The 14234-nt window shown below is 38.9% G+C and overlaps 1 protein-coding gene across 2 annotated transcripts in view; it reads right to left on the bottom strand.

Annotated features, from left to right (window-relative positions):
- The window catches only part of MAN2B2 (mannosidase alpha class 2B member 2), a 31296-nt gene that overhangs the window by 10818 nt on the left and 6244 nt on the right, over window positions 1-14234 (bottom strand). For both annotated transcript variants that reach the window (XM_080588971.1, XM_080588970.1), the window contains 6 exons: window positions 11725-11830; window positions 9219-9391; window positions 8206-8321; window positions 7028-7205; window positions 4151-4349; window positions 709-899 (listed from right to left, as the gene is read on the bottom strand). In XM_080588971.1, coding sequence (XP_080445097.1) covers window positions 709-899; window positions 4151-4349; window positions 7028-7205; window positions 8206-8321; window positions 9219-9391; window positions 11725-11830 — 963 coding nt within the window. The remainder of the gene's footprint in view (window positions 1-708; window positions 900-4150; window positions 4350-7027; window positions 7206-8205; window positions 8322-9218; window positions 9392-11724; window positions 11831-14234) is intronic.

The raw sequence follows: 14234 nt of genomic DNA, 5'->3' as shown, positions 1-14234 counted from the left end.
AAATTGCTATTTGCAATATATTGCTATCAGAATTAAATGGCCAAAGACAAGACACACACAGATTTCCATCTATACATACTTGGTTTTTAATATTTATAAACTTCTAAGTTATGTATTTAGAGGGAAAAAAAGCAAATTAAAAAACAAACAAACAAAAAACCCACAACTGTACTGCATAAATACCATAGAAAGACAGGTTTTCATTTGCTACTAATATCTGGTCAGTAAGTTAGCTGACAAAATATTTATTACCAGCAAAAGGACTATGGTCTGTAAATGCTTAATGGCATGAGGCTGATCACTTAGCTGCTTAACTTTGAAGGAACAGATCTGTCTTTTCTCTTCTAACTTGCACAAGTAGAGATTATTAGCAACTTTGAGTGGGTTCAGGTTTTTATTGTAAACCTTTTCTAAATAATAGAACTGAGAAAAGGACTTTCATATGCTTTAAGTTTGGAACCATGTACCCTTCCCCCAGTAGAAGAAAACATTTGCCAGCAACTGTATCTTGAATTTGTGGCTAAGGGGCTGAAGTCTCATTTCATGATAGTTGTTTGCTAAATCACAAACAAATTGCTACAAAGGAAAATTATGGCTAAAAATATAAAAGTGACATGGAGACACTCCAACTGGAATGCAAAAGAAAAGCTTTGCCTTTAGACAAGAAATATTTTTATTAAAAAATAATAAAAAATAACCAAACTTTACCTCTGAAACTGCCCATCTCAGACTCTGAAGTTGCTTTAGGGCTCCACATTTGCAAATAGAACTTTCTGGGTGTTGCCGGACATACTGTGTGAAAAAGGACTCTCCAGCATAAAGCAGTGAACTTGCTCTCCTTGCAACTCCTTTTAACGTGCTTCGAGAAGTATAAAACCCAGTCCATGCTTGAAATGGCTCTATTAAGAGTTGAAGAGACCCAATACATGCCAAAAAAGTATTTCAGTTATTGCTCGTTAGGCTGGTACCATACAGCTTCTTTCATGAAAACTGCTGTGGATTATACACATCAGCCACCAAAGGGAATAGTCATAAGGCCTACAAAGAAACAGAGCCTTAAACACCCCCTTTGGAAGGGTACAGCCTTTCCTACAGGCCTAGCAACATGACTGTTGATACAAAGCTGTTACCTGCTACATTAACCTGTATCTGCAGAAATTTCTTCTTTGTCTGCACAAAACACCTTTTAAGCTTCACTGACGCATGTTATTTGTTAATAAAGTTAATGAGTCCTCCATACTCCCAACTTTAAGTCAGATGAAAGGACTGATCTTAAATTTAACATCCTCAAAACGGAGTAGAAACAGTGATGTGACAGTATGACCCCATACTACTGCAGTGCTTCAAACTACACCAAAATATGCCCTCAAGTGGTCAGTAGAAAGTATTTCAGCAGTTCATTTCTGCTAACGTGTTCCAGTATCCCACAGAGTAAACTAGAAAAACAAGTTATACGTTTTTAAACCCTCCAAATCTTAGTCACTTTTTTTTTTTAATGGATAAACGACTGCTGTATTGTTTTTCTAGATATAAGTTGCAGACAGTGCTTTCTAAAGTGAATATGTACAGCTAACAATCTGCTATCACCCTATAATTAAAAGCAACAATTAGAAAACAGGATCTTTTGGTCAAAAAACATAGGTCATTCTTTTGGGCCTGAAAAAATGCCAGGAATTGAAAGAGTTTTCAATGTTACAAGCAAGTGTTGCATATGCACAGCAGCATGGTACAACGAACATAGAGTAGAAGGAAACACTTCTCTGGGACTTAAAACTTGAGCTTCCAAGGAATATTTCAGAAGTGACACTGAGCCCAACAAGTGACTCATAATAAAATGGCATAGAAAGAATGAGAGAGGATTAATCATCAAGAAGCAAAACAGTATGTGGGAGAAAGTGCACTCAAATCTATCCTGCAATTGCAAGGCACAGTAAGACGTTTGGGGAAGAGATTGCATCCATGTGGGGAAGAGATTGCATCTATGTGTGGGCACCCACCTGGAACATGATGGGTGCTGCTGTTATGCAGGCTAGCGACAAGTGACTACTGCTTGTAAGTTACGCCAAAAGATACCCGTAAGAGCCCAGATGTGAAAGGATATTAGCAGTTAGAGCTGGCAAAGCATTTATCGGCAAATTGTTAGACATGACATGATCCCTGGGGGGAGGTGAGTGAGTCAGGGATCAGTCCATGCAGTGATTCACAGGAAGCAATGGTTATTTTCGTTCATTTAAAAGTTAACAGACATGCTACAGAATATTGGATATATAAGCTAAATTTAGGTCATAATAGTCCAAGATATACATCCAGTGTCAAGAATGTGATGAAGCAGTGGTAGCTATGATTATATAAAAAGGTATTTTAATGATAATTTTATGCCTGCAATGAAACAAACTAATGAGTTTCAAAACTGAGAAGTTGCTGTTGTCTTCTCTCTGTATACTTTGATATGTGAGGCCTAAAACAAAAAAGATTCAAGGGTAAGTTTACTGGGGAAAGCGATTAAAGGGATGTTGGTTATGGCATGCCTGCCTTCATATACTCCCAGCTCTATCTGAAGAGCTGATACAGTGCAGTAAGTAACAAGCAAGCAACAAGCAACTTCAATGAATAAACTGCATTGTACTATGGAACTTCACAAATACAAGGTTTATTTTTCCTTTTTGAGGCTTCACACATTTTCTTGCAGAACTTAAATCAGTTTTCTTTAATGAAAAAGACTTTCTCCTAGAGCTAAAGAGACTTGGGTGGGTACAGCTGCCATAGTGTTTGCTTTGACCAGTAACATGCTTTTGGATGAATTCACTGGTCACCTTTACCTATTATGTTTTACTTGATTTATAAATTTTTGAGCTCACAAACTGGATTCCTTTCATGTTACAATAAACCTGAAATAAACCTGAAGGTATGTGACAAGCATTAATGGGCACTTAGTCCACGTGACCAGATTCCATCTAGTTTTCCTGGAAATGCATGGAGTGTGGACATCAAATCCTCCGCACCAACTGTTTCACTTTGATCCACCCCTGTTCCACTGCACTAACACAGAAGGAACCAGGAACCTCAGCTTTCAGATTCACTTGCTCCTCCCTTCCTCAATCGACACACTTCTCCTTCAGACATTCACAGATTACGCCGTGTCACTGCTCTCATCTCTGCTCTAATTTGTGCACAAACCAGGTTTTTTAAACAGTAATAACAGGACATTGCTCTGTTTGGCCGTGCAGCCAACTGTTTCATGGTATCTTTTGGTTTATTAGTTTCCTTTCAGTTCCCTGGGTCCTGTAGCACCTGTGTGTCCTATTACAGATCACCTCGGGGAAAGAGGCAGAGAGGTCTAACACACATTTAATACTGCAGAACGCCTAGGAGACTACAGGTATTTGTGCATGCTGATGCGTGGGAGGAAGAGAAAACAATTATTTCCAAGTTTCATGTCTAAACATGAATCAAATTACTCAAAAATTATAATTCAAGCAGAATAGTGTTCTAGGATTTCTGCTTTCAAGATGTCAAACAAGACCCCTCTGATTTTATGAAAGGCTTACACCTTACGCTGACACACCTCTGTGAAGCACTTCTGCTGCTACTGCTGCCTGATAACTGTTTCACAGTGTGCTATACAGTTTGCAGTATTTTTCCTTCATCCATCCCCTGATACATGTTGCTGAATTTCAGCCAGGTGGCTTAGGCCTACAGGCTTATCTCATTGCTCACTGTTTTCACTGTAACAGAAACCAATTCATACAGCATATATCCATTTCTTTGGGTCATTAACAAAAAATTAGATGACATGACACACTCATGGATATGCCTTATGCTTAGCTGTCCTTTGCAATCTATTATTACTCAAAGGCAGCAAAACAAAAATCTCAAGTTAGATTTCTTGCCAAGTTTTCCTATTTCTATACTCTCAGGACCTCTTTTTCCAGCCATTGCTTCTAGCTGTCCCAAAGAAATATTCTAACCACTGCCCTACCATCTTTCTTGTACCACTAACTTTGGATCAATTTGTCATATTTTTATGGGATCCGGTAGTGTAAATAAATATAAGAATGTATTTTTGCTCTTTTCTCTCTTGTTCTTTCAATTTCCCTTTATTAAATATATACATTTGGGACAGGTATTACAGAGTTTTTAACTCAATTACCTGTTGAATATGGAAGAAAGTCCTGAGAATCCCGGATTTCCCACGTGAGATTTTTGCTATGAACTGCTTGGAAGTAATCACTGACAGTGGCGTACTGGACGGTCACTCCAAACTCATCAGAGTGCTTGTTAATGTAATCCAACAATAGGTCCATGTTGGAGTACTGAACAGATGCGTTAAAGAACTGTTTGTCACAGCCCTGAAATTCAGAAAACAGAACAGTAAAATAACTTTGGGTCATGCAATTTAGAAGGATTTTTTTAACACTAGTATATGTTGAACTGGTATTTCTTCTATCTTTACTGCCCATATAGCAGTTTTTTGTTAAAAAACGTCACGCACGGGTAGGGTCACTTGTACAGATCAGCTGATAACCAGCTGACCGGCTCCTTCCAGATAAGGAGAAGTGTGTTGATGCACCATATTGTGCAAGAACGTAAAATTCCGTGGCAGCAATTGGAGAATGCATGCATATATGCCTAGAAGAGAGGCCTTTGTTTCTTTTTACGCTGCATTTCTAACACTTAGCAGAAAACAAGGAAGTTCTGTAAGCTTTCTTAAAAGCAGCAAATAAGCTTTAGGAAGTGTTGTGGAGATGATGTAAAAAAAACTCTGGAAAGTGAACCCCCCAGTACAAATGTCACACTGTGTTGCTGATCCCCTGCCTCCACAGTAGACTATAGTACCTCTGATGTTCATCCTGATTTTTAAGTGAAGTAATACACAGTGTAGCAAAGCCTCATTTGTGAGTATGCTTGCACAACCTCTGCCTTCTATAGAAGGCATCTCGATACATACTATCTGCATCTACAAACATTCAAAAAAAATGATAAGAATGTCTTTGTTCAGCTATGGCACCCGAACAGGAAAACGAGTTACTCAGCCACGGCATGTATGTTCTTGAATATCAGTGTTACAGTATAGGCATCTGTCTGAAGCACAGTAACACGTTAAGAAACCCTCCTCTCCACAAAAAAAAGGGCTTAACAGAAGCTTAACTGACACCAGCTTAATGCATCCTCATTTTCATGTCTCTGTGCTTCAGACAGAAATGTTGCACAAGAGGTCAACTCGTTTTGTGCTACAAAATGTCCTGATCTCATTTTCAAAATAAAGATGCTCTCAGTGATTTGTCTTCAAAAATTAGAAGTTGTTTGAAAGAAGATGTCTAAGGAGTCTCTACTTTCTCTGCAATCCCATCTTTCACCCCAACCTTTTACCTAACAAGCTCAGTAACTTTAACCTGGTGACTTAACTCATTAAGGAAATGGGCTTAATGGAACAGCCCTGCAGAACAAGGATATCCAGGAGAACCTGCTGCATTCAGTCATTGCATCCACTCATTATGCGAACAAAACTTTACATAGGAATGTTATGCATTACTGTACAACTAGTTTAAACACACAGGCCAAATGAGATCTCAAGGATCAGTTCCAGTCCTTAAGACAACTCCTTCCCTCCCGCCTACATCTTTCTACAGTCTCTAGAGAGGCAGGTTTGAAAGTTTACACTGCACCACAGCCCAGTGGCACCTCCTGCACAAACAGGCTCTTCAGATCTCAAACACACATTTGTTTGTCCATATAGCTCATCACAAAACTGCCAATAGTCAAGATGTGAGGTCTGACCTGAAACGGGAAGGTGCCTATTTCCTAATTCTTAACTGGAGAAAAAAAAAATCCAAGTACTTCAAGCTGTAAGTATGAAAAAAATTAAGCTTAGCTACAGAGGTATCCAGGTATCTATTTCTTTCCACTCTCTCACAAATTGCTCTGAATGGGTAGCAAACTTTAACAAACTTTAAACAGAGTAATAATCACAAAGCAATGCAAGTCAGCAAATCAGAGACTGAAATTTTCTTACGTTAGTGCAAAACTGCAGGTTTGGACCAAGACAACTGGAATTTAAACGCACCATTCCAGACTCCCTCCTTCCCATTCTAGCATAACTGTCCCTGCACCACCACTCCAGAGTGTTATAGCCCACTCTTCTCCCCCTCCCACAACCCAGGCCCCCAACCTACAACAACGAAACCAGAAAACAACAAAAATCCAGCACAATATAAGTAACAGTGGCACAGACACAGGAGAGAAACAACAATGACTCAGAAAACTGCATTCATCAGAACATGTTTGCTCTTTGTGACAACAGATATTCTGGTAAAATAGCTGCCTTGAGAACACGTATTTTATTTGTAATTATGAGACCTACAGCATCTATCAAATTTCAAAAACAGACTGTACATTCAGTTTGGGCAAAGTTTTTCTTTTCTAATGACTTAAAGCTAGCTAAAAGCATACCAGTGTGATTTGTACAGGGAGGATGTAATTAACATAGCAGATTGCTGAAAAGAATGTTTGGATGACCCAGCTGGGATATGCTTCTGTTTCTAACTAAAATACAAAGATTGTATGAAAAAAAAAAAAAAAGATTAACATATCAGTTCAAAAATACCTTGTCTACCTAATACTCAGTACATTTTCCAGTAATACTAACATTTTTGTTAACACAGAATTATGTTGTGCCAAGCAGTAATGTAAAGAGATCATTGAAATCGACAATACAAGGTAAGGAAAGAAGACGCAGTATCGTAGTACATAGCTTGGCAAGAGGATATCTTTACAATTCTGTTACATCTCTTTCTATATTAAGTAGGGTGGAAGACTTGCTAGACAATTGGCAGACTGTCCAAGAAAGCTCCAGTTTTTAAAAATATTCACTAGTCAGACACGTAGGCCCCACTTATTAGAAAAATACTTTACAGTCACGTGGTTTGAACTTGCATTTGGGCAGTGTAGCGAAGAAGCAACTACCTCCTGTCCGTTCTGCAGGTGTACTTGGCGCTTCTCAAGCAAACACAGATGACGATGCACTTACCCATGGCCACAAAACATCACTTGTTCGGAACCAGGCCGCTCTCTCCTTAATGTTTGCCACCATGGCCTGTGCATAGGGATGGATGTTGGTATCTGTAACAGGGAGACTCATGTTTGGATAAACACCGTCTTTTGGTGGATCTGGGAATACTGCAAATCCATTCCAATAAAACCCTGATCTAAGTAGAAAAAGAAAGCAATAGGCTATAAACAGGATTTATTCATCTAACTGGGAGAAACACATTGAGAGGTGCTGGGATAAAATGCAGACACGTAGGAAATAAGAGCAAGAAATTCAGTTTCTATTCACTGCCAATGCTCAGATTTTAGTGTTCATTTGGGGGTGTGGTAGGGGAAAGGCTGTCTGTTTTATTTTTGCACCATGCATCTTCCCAAGTCCCTGCTGCTTACTGGCATAGAACAAAGAAATCACAGAACAAACCAGCAAGCTCTGTACCAATGAGGACATCACCCCAAGTAGACTTTGTTTACATGGTATGGATTACTGGATAAGACAGAAAGAAATAAAGTTTTCAATTCACAGCTCTCAGAGTTTTTCCACAAAGTAAATGGAAAATTTGAGCCTCTTCACTTTATACACTGATAATGCACACAATCTCAGCCCAATATAGTGCTGAAAATCTCCCATAGACAATCAATTAGCAATAGCCAAGTCCCTGCTGAGCTTCCTGGAGTTTTTAAATCTTAACTTTTCAGGCAGAAAAACAAAAATCCCAGTCCTGCTTTGGATATTTTCTGTTTATAGTAACTGATTTGTTTCACATTTTTATTCTATATTTATTTTTTGATAGGAACTGATACAATATATATGTAGATCAAAGTTATACCCATGCTCTAAGCCTCCTGGTGGTAGAAAAGATTAAAGTCTGAGAATATTTTGAAGCATTTATAATGCCTGTCAGTAGAAAGTGTCACTTTTGAGGATTCAATTGTTAGGTAATGAGCAAACTTCACATATTATGGTAGGTAGCAGGGTGGTGCTTAATAACTCTGATTCAGATCTACAGAGTCTAGACACCTCCTTGACCTACCACACATCTGTGAAGCAAAGCAGAAGAATACTGTTGAAAGAAAACAGTCAAAGAAAATGCTTAAGCTCTGACCATATAAACTCTTAGAAGCAATCAATATTTCTGCCTATTTCAGAAATCTTCAGACCTGTTTGAAAAAGGTATTTGCGATGGGGTACAGTAGCTGTACTGATCCATGACATGGGTGAAGATCTGCTGACTTTCAGATAAAGAAGGAGAGCCCTGCCATACGAACTGGAGCCTCTGGAAAACAAGCAAAATAAGAAACCATTACCCCAATGACAAGCACAAAAGTACCATTTTGGAAGCCCCCAGACTGTCAGCTGCCTGAAAACATTTAGACGGGAAAAGATTCTCAGAAGCTCATAAAAGCAGAAAGGAAGAATCACAATACACTGCAAGCTTAAGGTGGTAGGTCCTGGCTTCATCAAATTCAACAGGAATCTTGTTTTCTTCAGGGATGCTTGACTTTCATGCAACATTCATAAAATCTTTGCCTAATGCCCAGCTTGTACCAGTGAAAGCCCTTTATTGCACATAATTTAGGGCATAAAATTGTTGACAAGGCAGGACCCAACACTGTGTAAAGAAGAGAAAAATCTTTACTGCATCTGGGACACTTCGATCAAGAGAAGGCAGAAATTGAAACAGAAATTGAATGCAGCAAAATAGCGTTTAGCTACACCGCTGACAGACCTGGTATCATCGCTTTTACAGCCACAAATAAATGCTCCAAGCATGACAGCCACCAGCCCCAAACACACACACTGTACTTTAAAGCTGTGTTCAGAAAAATGACATATCTAAGATTTTCTCAGGCTAGACTGAAACCCATCCTAAAAGCCTCCAATTCTAACAGTCCTGGTTCCAGGCCCACTTTTTCTTTGCCTACCTGCCCACATTTTGTATCTTTCTCAGGCTAGACTATAGTTTGTTCTTGACCAGAAGTCAGAGATATTACTGACAGCATTACACAGACACAATATATTTTACCATTACCAACGTGCAATTGGCGTATTACTTTTAGAGAAGAAATACCTACATTTTCTTGCACAACTCTGGGATGCCTTTCTTAACTGAATAGCTTACATTATTACAAGGACACGCTGACACAGTTTTCAGTCTTTGGGTATTTTTTACCTTGTTTTTCTGCATGTCAGCCTTCAGGTCATAGTCAATTCGAGAGATAAGATGAGCATTAAAACCAGCCAGAGCGAAAAGAGTTGGTGTTGTAGCTGAAGCTCCAAAAGGATCAACGTGCCAAGAAAACTGAGGCCTGATCCCAAAAGTTTCGTATAAAAACCCATGGCCCTCTGCAAAGCAAAATTTGTTTACATTAGGAACACTGCTACAAGTTTATTTTATCAGTGCAATATGCACGTAGTATTACAGATAAGCACTTAAAGGATAGCTCTTCGCTGATGTTTTCCAAAGCATTTAAAGTTTCAGGAATTTAATGTTTCACAACAGAAACTTTCACACTGGCAATATTTATTTTACTGTGCCAAGTATAACTTATTAACATCATAAAAGATGAACAACAAACAGGAATTATGATTAGAGACAGGCCTGGGAAACTACTTAGAGAAAGATTACGTTAAGGCTGATGGGTTCAAGTCTGAGTTTGTGTTTGCTAAAAATCAGACACGTCCCAGGAAATTTCAGTCTCACGTGAATGGCAAAGGAACAAGTGAACAAAACTAACATGAATGTGACTGAAGATCATAAAAACCAGAAAAAGTCAAAGGTTAACAGCAATCTTGTTAGATGTGATTTACAACTAATGTTATTAATATAGTATTAAATTGAGTTTCAATTAATAAACAAATCCACAAAAAACAGAAAGACCAGCCAACAGGATCAACTCAGGCAAACCATTTAAATAAAAGTATACCAACCAGATAAGCAGTTGCTTTTAGGAATGACTTTAGTATATTGCACTATGATTCTTATTGTCAAAAAAAAAAAAAGAGAGAAAAGCAGATGTTAATTTTATAGTTCTGGAATTGTGCACATAACTACTTGAACATGCAACCACTTCTGCTCATTTTGTATTACTTCCATTCCAAAGACCACATTTAAGTAACTGAGGTTGCAAGGCACCCTCTTTTCACTTCATTTTTCCCACGGTTGATGTCGTTTTTAGTGAAAACATTCTCAAAGAATGAGTTTATTTTAATTCTTCTCACTGAAGCACACTTTTGGCACAGTTTGCTAGACCCTTCCTAAACACAGCTAGGAGAGGATATAAGTTGTAGATCCCAAATGTCTGCATTGGCTTTCTCTTTTCAAGCTGTACTCAACACACAACGCAAGGATACATCTTTTGCTTGCAGGTACTCCTAACAGTGGAAACTGAGCTGAGTGCTTTCAGGAAAAATTGATGGGGATATTAAAATACATTAATATTTCTGTTCCTGCTAAATTAACTAGTAAATTTGAATCTTCTTTTAAACAAAATTTAGTTTATACACAGAATTAAATATTAGATTAGAAATACTGATTTGTGCAACTAACTTCAATGAAATAAGAAGCTATATTAGCATTCAAGAAAAGGACTCAACAGTCAATATAAGTATTTTCTTTGGAAAAATCCTGGCTTGGACGTACAAAGCCTTCAGAACCACCTATAAATACAGGAGTCAGCTGAAAGAAGATGTTCATTCTCCCTCCTCCTTTTGGCCAGAGTGCGATGTGGTGACTCACTGAGAAGCAAATCAGCTGCTCTCCTTGTGCTCCCGATAAACACTGACAGGCAGGGAACATGGCCAGTGTTACTGCGCAGTCAGGTTCAGCAAGTGGAAACGCTGCTGTCTGAACTGCATTACTCTCCTGTAAAAAGCTGCCCAGCGTATAGCCCTGAAACAGGCAGGGTTTGTATCAGCCACGACAGCCAGCTGGTGCTAATATATCCTCTTACCCTCCAAAACCACACCACTCCCTCATAACATATTGTAGACATCTACAGCGTGACGGTGACATGAAGTGTCCTTTTTTATTTTTTTTTTCTTTAACCAAATGGAGACAAGCCAAAATACTAAAAGACCCTTTATGCTACCTGATGGAGAGGCATAACATACAAATGGCTGGAAGCAGATGCTAGAAAATTAAAATGGGAGACAGCATATCTCTTGGAAATAAGCGCCGATTTCTAACAGAGGTTGTAGTTAATGATTATAATTGAGGTTTCTTTATCAAGCAAGACTTTCAGCTAAGCTAAGATGACCTTGGTGACTTTCTGTGGCCCATGTCTTGCAGAAGACTTTGCCTAAGCAATACAACCCCCTCACACTCTGAATCGTTATCAGGTATTTTCTTCCAGAGTTTTTCAAACCCTCAGTTTCACCATAACTATCTTTGCAGGAACTTAAGCCCTCCAACAGACACAAATTAAAAAGGCCTCTGTTTCAAAAAAGTTTATAATTGACATAGATTAAACTACAAGTCAGTCGTTCTTTTTTTCTTTTAAATGCAAAGATGTTTTTTATACAGATGACCCATCAGCAAATAAGAAGTAAGAAATACTTTAATCAGTTCCTAAAGAATAGAAAAAAAATAATAGCAAAATTGGGCTGGAGAAATGAAGAAGCAACCACCCCCAAGGTCATAACAACAAAAAACAAAAGCTAAATGCAAATACACATACCTGTCAACTGTAAAATCTGATCATCAATTAGTGTCACAGCTTCATCGTGCATCACTTGCCCTCCAATGACAAATTCCAGTTGTCCCTCCTGAAGCAACTGATGGACCTATGATAGTGAAGTTAAGACACAGGACATAAATGTCATTTCAGTCTTATCCAAAAAGGCTGCAAACTCATTTCAGATCGCAGCGTATTACCCAGACACAACACTTGTCAAGAAGGCATCCAGGACAAAAGTGGGATAACAGGCTGTCTGTACTGAGTGCTATCGAAAAGAGAAGGGCAGGGCGATGGGAGGGGAAGCAAGCGAATATGCTGCACAGTGCACCGATTTCCCCAGCTTACACTGAAACCAGGTAGCAGGCATGGAAGATGTACTGCCATATAGACACTGACCTGGTACTCCTCAGCAGAGATTTTGATCGTGATGAGGTACTCCTCATCATGATTAATACTATCTAAGCATGACTCTTGTCCCCACACACTTGCAGCAACCTAGAATCCTGCGTCAAGGCAGCTAGAGCTGGAGGATTAAAAAAAGATACTCTTGCTTCTCTCAAAGTCTTCCTCTTGCCACATCCTGGCTTTGAAACGGCACTAGGAAGCTGGATGAGTGAGCCATGTGCAACTCCGTGCAAGCAGCGATGGCCAGGCTCCTGGGGCTTCCTCTAGTCCCCGAGCTCAGGAACAGATTGGAGATCAAACAGGGTGGGATCCAGGAGGAAGGCAGGATGCTGTGGCTATGCTCACATCTCTTCAATACTGTAAGCATCGACCTTGCCTTCAGAGGTTGGATGTAAGAGTACAATCAAGGTTATTTCAAATAACTCTGAACTACAAACACTAGTTTAAAACAAACAAACAAGAAAAAAACACCAAAAAAAACAAACAAAAAAACCAACCAAAAAAACCACAAACAAACAACTGGAAAAAAAAAAAAAAACAAAAAAAAACCACTGAAGGATGGCAACTCTTCCTAGAAAATAATAAAATAAGGGGAAAGTTTCCAGATATTTTTTTCTTGTGAAAGCTTCTCTCCCTAAGCTTTATTAAGAAATAGATATTTCACATGTAGTGGGTTGGCCCACATGATTAAACATGCTGCTGACCTTCTTTACTGTTCTTTTTCCTAGTTTAAAACCTGTCAATATATTATGACCTGTACAAGATTTTATTTAACCTCAACCACTAGAAACAGCAAGTATGGCACTAAGTGCAGCTTTTGGCAAACTTGCTGGGTGTGGGTGTGTAGGGAGGGGGTAATAATCTGTGCCCCTTTCTGAAAGTCTTAGAGAGGCTTCTGCTTTTGTCATAGTTACTTTGCTACCTAAAACTTCAAAGATACATACCTCAAACTTTCAACAGAAAGTCTAAATACATATTTTATTCTTCACCATTGTTTTTTTTATTATTATTTTTTATTTTTAAATCTGTCATGCAGGATGCTAGTTCCAGACTTATTATGCTCATTTCCCCAGGAACCTTCAGTGAATGCCCCTGTGTCTGCCCAGATACGATGCCAGATTGTCAGTTTTGATTATAATCATTTCTCTCATTCACAATGTTGTGAAAATGCTTCAGGGCTCAGCATTCATAAATTAGTTCCAGCCAACTGTGGTGACTGATTAGCATGCTGGGAGACCAGATAACTGATATCTGGTGTCAGCACAGAATTGGTCCTGACCTACATGGAAAGCATCTGTAGCTATTATTCCCCATTTGGATGGATGTCCAAAAAAGATATCTTTGAACCAGACTTCAGGCCATGGAAACTTTATTTAAGTTTCATGGAATTACAGGGAGGTTGGAAATACTGAAAATAATAATAATTCAAGTAATTTAAATTATATCCAACCCCAGAAAACTGAAAAATCTGTAATGACATGCCCTCACACTGACCTGAGCTGGAAAAAGGCAATGGGAACCTAGGAAAGAGATACAACAGTTCTACAAGCAGCAGGCTGTTACAGCAGTAGAACATATCCACGGACCCTGGGACAACCGGTACTACCTTTACATCAACCCGTTCGTACATCCCAGCTACAAGTGGCTACATATCTTTTCTCCCCACTAGTTAAAACACCCAGACATCATGCGGGAACAACATGCACGGAGAACTAAGAGGTTCACATCTGGCTGCGTACTGCTGCAGCCCCTTTCACTCCTACATATGCTCTTGTCTGAATTGTAAAACCAGCTTCAGTGCTCAGGCTGTGGTTTTTACTAATTTTAATGCTGACATTACTAATCCAAAGCAGATTTTCCAAAAGAAACTAGAATTAAATCCTGTATTTCAAGTGAAATATTACGTTAGAACCTGTGGGCTGTACCACAGAAAATAGTTAGTGCTAGAGTTCAAGTGGAAAAAGCGGGACAATAACCACAGTGACCTAATTTCAAGGCCCAATATTTGCAACTTGCTAATGTGAAAAACACATCGCTTATCAACAAGCATCGTAGCTTCTTGAGATTCAATGTCTGACAAACAGGTTTCACAGAAATTGGTTTTT

The sequence above is a fragment of the Anser brachyrhynchus genome (genome assembly GCF_964034855.1).
Source record: "Anser brachyrhynchus genome assembly, chromosome: 4".
Classification (NCBI taxonomy): Eukaryota; Metazoa; Chordata; class Aves; order Anseriformes; family Anatidae; genus Anser; species Anser brachyrhynchus.
Note: the sequence above shows the minus strand (reverse complement) of the source record. Positions and strands in the feature narration are given on the sequence as shown.